Genomic DNA, 10,440 nt, shown 5'->3' on the forward strand with positions numbered 1-10,440 from the left:
TATCTGTGGTCTACCGTTGTATTTTATTTTGTCATAATATAAGAAGTAGTCATTACCAAAATCACAGTACAATGTTTTCTAATCAAATACACCAAAACTGACTGCTTTCTAGTGATACATCAATCATGATAGTCATTATTCAATGCTGTCTATTTTGAATTTCTGAACATTACATATCCACAGTTAAAAGGGGGGAAAAGTCTAACGCATCTCAACTTTTTGCCTTGAAATGAATTAACTACCCTGTCCTCTTAACATGAAAACCCATCTGTGTTGGTAGAAGTCATTCTGGATAAAGTTGAACTGTAATTTCCAACACAAACCTTGGAAACCATCTCTTAACAGAAACGGAGGACGTCATCGACTTTCTACAACTTACTATTATGATACTGCTCACTTGTGCTATCTACATAACGTGACGTCCCAGAAGCGAAAATTTGGTCCTTTTTTGCCTTCAAAATTACAGTAAAATTCAACTTTTTCCAGAATATCTTGTCCACTATGCTAATATCTTAGCCACAGCCCCTGCACTGACAGTCCGTCCCCCCTCACGGATGACGAACCGCAGGCCTTCATCCATGGCGATGGGTTGAATCAGCTCTACTGTCATCTTGACGTTATCTCCTGGCATCACCATTTCCTATGGCGAAGTAAATGAAGAAAAAATACATTTGACGCCTTACATTTTCTTTTGAATCACGTGATCCCTCTTGTCTTGTGTGCTAAATTGAAATTAACAAGAACAACAATTTTTTTAAACTCAAATTTAGACTTGACATTTCAATTTTAACTTCAGAACAAACGTACTCATTGTGAAAAGCAGGGTACTTAGTCACAGAGTTTCATCTCACATTTCAAATCAAGACCTATCTTAGTTTCTGCATGTTGTCGAGACTGCGAGATAGCAACACTTTTACAGCTATGAAAATGAATGCTTTCGAAAGATGGTATTCATTTGTTATAGCTGTAGAAAGTGTTGAAGAACCAGCGCCCCCCCCCCTCAATAAAAACCAGCCCCGTTCGGAGCTTGCAACGGAGACTAGAGAAGGGGTTCGCTTAAAAGGCTGGGCTGTCTACCAGGCCAGGCTACCTGGCCTGTCTACCTGGCCTGGCTATCACGTCAGGCTACTCAGATCCCCCCATTCATAGCCCAATCATATGGCATTCTGCCAAAATAGCTGATTGACAGGCATAGTAATTGCTAATCTTTAACCCTGCAAGTGACCTGAGGTTAACCTGTCCACCACTGGCTGGACCCTTCGGGAATGTGTCTGGTAGTGGTAGGCCTTCCTTGCAGCATGTCAGGAACACATTCAAGTACTGTACCTGAGTACTGTGTTGAGTAAATGCTTTAGGGTTTAGACCTAGAAAACAGAGGTCCTGGGTTCAAATCCTTTGGCACAAAATCTGTGCTGTACAGTACTTTCCCCACTCCAAATTGTACAAGGGGGTTGGAGTGATTATTGGCAGTGGAATGAGAGGATTGGGCTCTGTCCTGGACACAAAAAATTGTACATTGGATAACAATCCACAGCCTCAAAAAGGCTATGTGACTACCGAGATTGTGTATGTCAACATGGCATACTAGCATAGAGAACAAGGAGGTACATGTAATTATACCCCCCCCCCCCCCTGGGTCAGTACATTTAGCTTTACAGTGATTTATGCTCTTCCTTCTTGTTGCACGAGCTGAGATGGTTTCTGTTCTACAAGATAGATATTCAATAAAGAAACAAATTTCTGTTGCTGGCAAGCCCGTTCTTACACACACACACACACACACACATACATACATGTACACACACACATTTACACACACACAAACATACACAAACAGTCAGTACTGGTACTTGTGTTCCTAACGCTGCAAGGAAGTCCTACCAGACACATTCCCGAAGGGCCCAGCCAGAGGTGGACAGGCCAACCTCAGGTCACTTGCAGTGACGGGAGATTAGCAATTACTATGCCTGTCAATCAGCTGAATGCCATATGATGGGGCTATGAATGGGGGGATCTGAGTAGCCTGACGTGATAGCCAGGCCAGGTAGACAGGCCAGGTAGCCTGGCCTGGTAGACAGCCCAGCCTTTTAAGCGAACCCCTAGAGAAGACAGAAGATTTCCTGTGGTGCACCAACTGTCAAATAGTAAGACTAAGAGATAGATAGCAAGAATGAATGTCATCTTTCCAAAGTTTAGACTAGTCCTATTGGCTTACCGTTCCTTCGGGAAGCTCGATCTTTCCATTGACGTCCGTGGTTCGGAAATAGAACTGAGGTCGATAGCCTTTCATAAATGGTGTATGACGTCCGCCCTCATCTTTACTCAAGATGTACACCTAGGAATCAAAGAAAAAAAGTGACGACTAGCGTAATGTCAGATTACATAATAAAATATGATATGATATGCTATATGATATGTGATAATAGCATCAACAAATTCCTCAACAATTGTACAAGATGGGAACTTATTCAAGAATTCTGGAACCTAACTACTACGAATGGAACTGATATACTTTACAAAAGTCTTAAATAAGATGTATAGGAGGATAAACTACATGCCTATTCAGTATATAGTGGAATATATATCATGATAAACGACTTTTTCCCCGCTGCCATAGTTTAAACAACTCCTACCTCAGCCTCGAACTTGGTATGAGGAGTGATGCTTCCAGGCTTGGCCAACACCTGACCACGTTTCACCTCGTCCTTCTTCGTACCTCTCAGTAGAACACCTATGACCTCACCCGCCCTTCCGTCATCCAGCAGTTTCCGGAACATCTCAACACCTAGATACATCGAATATCTGAGCATGAAAGTTCATCTGCTTTGTTAAATTACACAATTAGAAAAACAAACCGTTCTCCAACTCAGGAAGTTTTAACCATCGGAATTTTCGACCGTATCTTTCGGTCTTCTCAGACCGAATTTCTCGTTCGACGAATTTGTCGTTCATCCGAATTTCTCGTTCGACCGAATCTCTCGCTCGTTCGATCGTATCTGTTGTTCGACCGAATCTCTCGTTCAACCGAATCTCTCGTTTGGTCGAATCTCTAGGTCAGATAACTGAGAAAGACCGGGAAATTCGATCGAGTGAAAATGATTGAATTAGTGAACAGTCTATTTTTCTCATTATCAAATTTCTCATTATCATATATCCTTCGAGTTGTCTCATATTTACTACACTTATATTTAGATTAGTATCAGCATAGTTAAGTAGAGGAGGGCTTTGTGCAAGCTATACAGGCTTCTCCCCTCCTCCGACACTTTTCTTTATTTTGATGTCATCATTTTCACGTGCGAAGGACGTAGACAAACAAAAATGTTGCTTTACCAACCTGTAGATGTCGACTTAGCTGTATCCCTTTTCCCAACGATTTCCACTTCGTCTCCAACTTTGATGACCCCACGTGCAATCCGACCTGTCACCACTGTGCCGCGACCTGCAAAACCACAAATATGTTGGCCTCATAGTCTAATCAATTTCTAAATTGTAATCATGCCATATGGAGACATATAAAAACCATGGTAAATGAGGACATTACCAGTGGGTATCCATACTCTTGCAATGTCTTTTATTGGCGACGCATCAGGGGCTAGCCTACTACTACTAGCATAGTGTGTGTCCGTTTGATAAGAATTCCCAAAATCCCACAGGCATGTCAGGAATTTTTCCCCGCCTGCGTAGTTGCATCATCTCTTTAGAGGGGAATAACTCGGGAATGGGTTGACAGATATTCATGATATTTGAAATGTAGATAATTTCAGAGTTGCCTTACATGATTAAATGCTAATCATGGAAATCAAGGACTAAGTTGCATAATCAACGAGGACAATTTATATATACACTGCGTTTCATGTTAGAATACGAAAAAATATGCCAGATGTAGCTAAAAAAATAGAGAATTATATGGTTTACTGCTAAGTATATATCTGATTGGCGAAAATTCCCGAAATTCCACAGCAGTTCGTCCGTCCGTGCGTAATTTCGCCACATTTTTGGAAGGGAATAACTCGGGAAGGGGTTGACAGATCATCGTGATTTTCGATATGTACATAACTTCGGAGATGCCTTCCGCAAATAAGGACTATTAATGCAAACCAGGGGCTAATTTGCAAAATTAATGGGCACAGTTTATTAAGCCACATAGTACTAACTTCATTATACTAGGACACTTAAACTGTTAAACATGACATATGTAACTAGAAAAGAGAGAAAGATGGAGAGACATCAATTATGCAAATTGTTACCTGATTTACATAATCAAGGAGAAATTTGTATTATAGTGTTAAGTGACGAAAATTACATTCTTGCGACATTTAGCAGCAACATGTACGTGAAGTTGAACATGCAGACGAAAGTAATGCAAATTAGGGTCTCATTTACATAATCTATGAGAAAATGCTAAAATAGCTTTCTTTGCTAAGACTGTCATACTTTGAACACATTATTATTTAGGTAGAGGAGATGATCAACTGAAATCTTTTAAGCAAATTAATACCTCATTTGTATAATCAATGAGGATTTCTTGTTGACAGCAATGCCCTTCAAACATCCATCACGTAAAACAATGTTCCTTCATACAGCCAGGTGAAAGGATAGAACACAACTACAGCACACCTAGAACAACAATCATTAATACTTATAAACAATAAAACCGTCGCAATGGCAATAGAATCTGTTGTCACACTTATTTGCTTTCAAATTATTTTTATTTATTTAGAGCATTTCCTTCTCAAAAATACTACTATCTTTATCAGACTTCCATCAAGTTGAATAAAGGATTACAAAAATAATGTAAAATCTTCTATTATCTTTTGCCAAACGACAGTTTCGTCTTTCTTGTCAGCGCTAACAAATGCATTATGTCTAAAAGAAATTTCATGTAAAGTCAATGCAGATATCTACCCTTTATGTCGTATGTGTCCTTGATCGGCAACAGGAACGGTTGGTCTACCGCCCGCTCCGGTTCAGGGATGTATTTGTCAAGAGCCTCCGCCAGCTCAACGACCTTGGCCTCCCATCTTTCTTCACCCTGAAGAAGACATAGAATAAGTTTCATCTGTTGCTAGGTACAATATAGCTCTTTTAATTTACCAGATAATGAACGTAAACGTGGAGAATTAAAATATTGTTTGGAACAAACATAAACAATACATAAAGTATCCACTGTTTTTCATCTTCATCAGTAATTGAAAATAAAAGTATACAAACCCGTTTTTATTCTACTGATGAAAAACAGTGGATGCTATTTGAAACGTCTAATAAATTATTTATGTATATCCAGCAGTAAGGACTGATTTAACTACATGCTTTAGCTACAGCCTGAATTACTTATCTGCACAAACGTATAAACAATACTTGTTTTCGTACTAGATCATTATTTCATAACCCCGATATTTCGTGCACGGAACCACATAATATGATACACAAGATAAAAATTACAAACAAAAAAACACGGTTAGATTTTGGAAACCTATCACGAGTTCCAAAATTCATCCAGTTCCTTGTCGATGCGTACATCATTTCCCGATATCTGAAGATGCACTCTCACTGCACTTGCGTCAAGCCTGCGTCACGCCTGGGTTCATTCACTGCTGCGTTCACTGTTTTTTTTCTCAGATAATTTTCTCAGATTTTTTATAATTTAGATATTGTGTAATACGTACAAGTATGACAAATAGATGACGACGAAATACACAAAAGTAAGAAATTTTTTTTCATTTGTTTTTTTATCTCTGGAATTCGTTGAGTATCTTTCGAACCTCGCAGTGACGCAAGCTTGACGCAAGTGCAATGAGAGTGCACCTTAACCTTCCTCGAAGAACCAGATATGATTTTCCCCTACAATTTTCAACAGCTAGATAGAGACAACTCTCTACTTACATTCAGGGCTCCCAGTGCGGATCCCCTGATAACCGGGAGGTCGTCCCCAGGAAAGTCATACTCGCTGAGAAGTTCCCTAACTTCCATATCCACCAGCTCTAGCAGCTCCTCATCGTCCACCATGTCACACTTGTTCATGAACACCACTATCTTTTCAACGCCCACCTGTGTTGACGGATAGTTTGTTTTTCTTTTATGCTTTTGAACAGACGAGAACAATGTGGTACTGCACCCAGGTTTTGTAACTTGTATTAACAGTGCCACATACACAGTACAGGCAGAAGGTAAAGCTAGTCTTTTACCTCTCCGACCGAAGTCAGGTACCCATTTTTTATACCTAAGAGGAAGGTCGTGTAAAGTGCCTGTTCAGTTTCCCAGGGGCACAACGTCGGAGGCACTGCGGAGATCATGACCTATAGATTCCGAACCGAACGCTCTACCAGTTACGCCACGCCCGACGCCACGATAGTTTATGTTTTACTTAGTTGTTTCAGGTTCAAGCATATCCAAGCATATCCTACGTTAGCATACGATAGTATCAAAATCTGGTAGAGGAGTGAAGCCGACATAGGAGTGTATATATATATATATGCCCATGTGCTCGTCTGACTCCCTTTAGCCGGCTGTACTCCTTGACCAGCTTCGATACTATCTTATGGCACCGTAGGAACTGCTCCGGTTTCACACCCACTCCTAGGCTGGCTTCACTTCTTTGCAGCTTTTGATACTCATCTTATGCTACCGTAGGATCTACTTGGAGATTAGTTTAAGGTCCTTATAGCGCTTTGTGCCGAGCCTTTTGAGACCTAATGAAGGCTTTGAAAATAATGATTTGTTACATGGATAACATCTGCGCGCTTCACTGTTTGGCAGCTTAAAAGAAAGGTTTTGAACTATGATGTATGTCGTACAAAACAGCTGCAAAATGAGCAAACACATGCCATAGATTTAGAAACAAGTATACGAGAAAACAAACACCAATGTCATAGAATATGTGAAGAAGATGTGAAAGAACTAAAATCAATAGCCTATTGTTTGATATTAAACACTCCGTATTGTGTGTTTGGCCATTTGTATAACATTCATAATTACTTAGATGTCATATTGAATGTAACTTTTTTAGTCCAAACTTTTTAGTCCAAACCTTTTTTTTTGGTGCTCACATCAGTTTTGGAGTTCGCCAAGAATGTCATCCATAATATCGAATCAATGTGGTCAAAGTAAAGAAAAGCGTCTTACACAAAGGTGGTAGGAATCTACTTACCTGTCTGGCCAGTAGAATGTGTTCCCTTGTCTGCGGCATGGGTCCGTCAGTAGCGGCAACAACCAGGATAGCAGCATCCATCTCCGCTGCACCGCCGATCATGTTCTGGACAAGCGTGAGGGTATTTCCTTTATACCACGTTACACTGGCTAAGTTGATTACTAACATATCTTCCTATGAACCTTGCTATGAAGGATTGTTTATTTGAGCCTTTATGTATCCAAGAGAAGCTCAAATAAATCGCCTTGCAGACCGCTTTTTATTGAGGTCATGAGGGAGATAGGGGTCACTGACAGGTAAAATATAACAGAGATACAGATTACAACGAGTCCTAATAAATCAATCAACATTTAATATATCACTAGAGCTAATGCTCAGTGTTCATAGTCCGTGTTCGTTCGTTTTGATCGTCTAAGAATTTAACTGCTTTGTTTCGATAGATCTACGACCGAGATCTGGGCGTCGGAAACGTTGAAGCTAAATGAGTAAAGAATAGAGTTGAAACTAATACATTCAGTCAATCATTTATCAGAATAAATGGACCAGTTAGTGGGGATCACAATCATAGGTTCCATAATGTGCATTCTGACAAATGTTCAAACCGATATCACTTTGCGTACAAATGTATAATCAACGTAACTATAAAGCTATCTTGTTGTGTTAATAAGCTAACGTGCGTTTGCTTGAACATGTCTGGATTAATCTATCAATGAATATACATGAAACTTGGTCAGACAGCAAATCTTTCCCGACAGAATTCTATTCTGATTTCGTAAGATGCACAAGGAAGAACGGTTGTGAAAATGTTACGACATGTCGAAAAACAAAAGCTTATAATTACTGCAATATCATCTAAATTACCACACTTCTCCTTTGTATTATATTTGTATGCGGACACTCAACTGTAAAAACAACATGCTAGCGCTAGTGGGGAGACTACAAAACAGGTTTAACAGTCATCTGTAGTTGAGATAGCATTCTTTATTTTATCACTGAATGTGCAAACCCGTGGTAATGTAGTCCCATGGGCACATAACATCTATTTACCTTGATGTAGTCTGCGTGCCCTGGGCAGTCCACATGTGCATAATGTCGGGTTGAGGTTTCGTACTCGACAGACGTGGTGCTTATGGTGATTCCTCGTGCTTTTTCCTCGGGGGCGTTGTCGATGGAGGCAAAGTCTTTCGCCTCACCGCCATACACTTTAGCCACTAGATGGAACAAAAAATCATGAACTGTGTTAATCTCCAAGCAGATCCTACGGTAGCATAAGATAGTATCAAAAGCTGCCAGAGGAGTGAAGCCGGCTTAGGAGTGTGTTTTGCTACATGGCAAATGTACACCTCTTGGCTAACTATACTCCTTGGCCAGTTTGGTACTATTTAATGCAATTGCAGGATCTACTTGGAGATTAGTACTGTGTTACTTACTGTTAGAAATACGTTATGCTATGAGTATGACAAAAGAGAAGACTCTTCGCCATACTTTTTAACCACTGGATAAAAAGAGAATACCTCTATTACGACGAAGACCAAACTTTGCAGACATTCAGGTTACAGTTTTGAGAGCTCGTTTTTTGGTAGTGGATTTGACAGTCGGTATTTGTGCGGAATTATGTGAAATGGACTGGGCATTCAGTAGAAACTTCGATTTTTGTCCCTTCGATAATTGACTTGAAATTTAGGGATACTTAATGTCATAAAGAAATCCTATATATATATATATATATAGTGTTACTTTCCGTGTCAATCTTTAAACACACTAAAGAGCGATAGTGCCGTCGAAAGGTAAAAAAAGATAACACATCGGGCCCATTGTCAAGCTAGAACTTACAGATGGACATCAAAACAAAATCTAGCGAAACCGTTTAAGATTAGACTAGCAAATCCAGACACAAGAATAGATGCATGTCACACTTTTGTAGTAGTCTCACTGTTGTAGGAATAGTTAGACCAATAAGTACATCCTGAACAGGTTTATAAGAGTGTCCAAATGACCATATTGTTTTAAAACTTACATGTTGTACACAGGGCAGCAGTAAGCGTGGTTTTCCCATGGTCCACATGGCCGATGGTTCCCACATTGATATGGGGCTTGGTACGCTTAAACTTTTCCTGCAATTACAACACATGTACAGACAAGATTGGCACACGCACAAGGAAGAAATGAACAAAACGATGAAAAGTTAACACCATACAACACTACTTTTTGTATCTATAAGGTTGACAAACTTATTGTCATTCCTCTTCAGTTTGTGACTCTACGCGTCAACAATGTGAAAAGCTACATCCTACCTTAGACATAGTTGAACTTGAAGCCTTGGTTCTCTCAGCCTTTCCTGAGGTGACAAGATCTAGAGGTGTTGCAAATGTTGTCAGCTGTTGTCTTCGACAGACAAACTGTCCTGCTGAAGTAATTTTATCTGGTCGTCTGACTCAATTACATGTAGACGATTTGGGTGGGGCGTCCGTTTTGCAAATTCAATTGGCCAGAGGTTGTTTTTTTTTTTGTCAATCGTAAACGTTGTTAGTTTTGTTCTCTGGTGAGTAATAGTTTTCTCAGAATCACATCAATAATATTGGTTTTGATGTTTTTAAATGTTGAAACACGTATAGTTCAATACCTATACTGTTGCTTCAGGGACGTTTTGTACTCATTTTGTTGCAGATTTCAAACGTTCCCCTGTACAGTTCATCTATTTAAATTGCAGTTATAATTCCCTAATTCTGCTTTATCTTGCTGTTAAGTCCAGCAAACAACTCAGCTTTTACAGACACGTTTTGACTTTGCCCCACTTTTGATCAATAAAACGGACATTTTTGTGACAAGTCTCTTCAGCGTTTTGCATATGTACGCTGGATAACTCTTAGGGAATGTCCAGTTGTCGGTAAAAAAAAAACCAACCTGAGTTTTCAATTGGCCACATGAATTGTATTCATAACAATTGCTGGATGTTATAGATGTGTTGTAACGTGGTATTTTGTGGCGTAGCTGATCAGGTGTTAGGGTTTGGCTTTTTGACGCGGGTTCGAACCCGAAGTGCTTCACTTTCTTTTGTTCGATATTCTTTAACGCCATGTATTTATCACAATACTGTCGTATATTTTTGATAAAAATGTTGCTTAACTAACATACACCTTTGCTTCTTCTTAGCCCCCCTTTTGATTCCGACTGTGTCGCTCACATTACATGTGCGCTACCGAAACGGGTTGCAGTCGTTAGGTTAAGCTGTGGTCCACTGTTCATTGTGCTTGTCGAAAAGAGCTAGAGGAATTTCCCCGGTACAATAAATC

The 10,440-nt window shown here is 39.8% G+C and overlaps 1 protein-coding gene across 1 annotated transcript; it reads right to left on the minus strand.

The window, feature by feature from the left end:
* LOC118406723 (elongation factor Tu-like) lies at positions 1-9,556 on the minus strand. Its single transcript, XM_035807007.1, has 10 exons — positions 9,442-9,556; positions 9,165-9,261; positions 8,195-8,358; positions 7,148-7,252; positions 5,884-6,048; positions 4,906-5,032; positions 3,335-3,439; positions 2,634-2,785; positions 2,216-2,335; positions 1-640 (listed from the first exon to the last, which is right to left on the minus strand). The coding sequence occupies exons 1-10, from the start codon at positions 9,448-9,450 to the stop codon at positions 500-502; spliced, it is 1,185 nt and encodes a 394-aa protein (XP_035662900.1). The 5' UTR covers positions 9,451-9,556; the 3' UTR covers positions 1-499.
* Positions 9,557-10,440: the final 884 nt, after the last annotated feature.

Source organism: Branchiostoma floridae, chromosome 19 (genome assembly GCF_000003815.2).
Source record: "Branchiostoma floridae strain S238N-H82 chromosome 19, Bfl_VNyyK, whole genome shotgun sequence".
Lineage (NCBI taxonomy): Eukaryota > Metazoa > Chordata > Leptocardii > Amphioxiformes > Branchiostomatidae > Branchiostoma > Branchiostoma floridae.

Coding starts and splice junctions, on each gene's coding strand:
- LOC118406723 (XM_035807007.1), bottom strand. Junction 6,049..7,147: donor ACATTCTACTGGCCAGACAG/GTAAGTAGATTC, acceptor CCGTCAACACAG/GTGGGCGTTGAAAAGATAGT. Junction 2,786..3,334: donor AGCTAAGTCGACATCTACAG/GTTGGTAAAGCA, acceptor CGATGTATCTAG/GTGTTGAGATGTTCCGGAAA.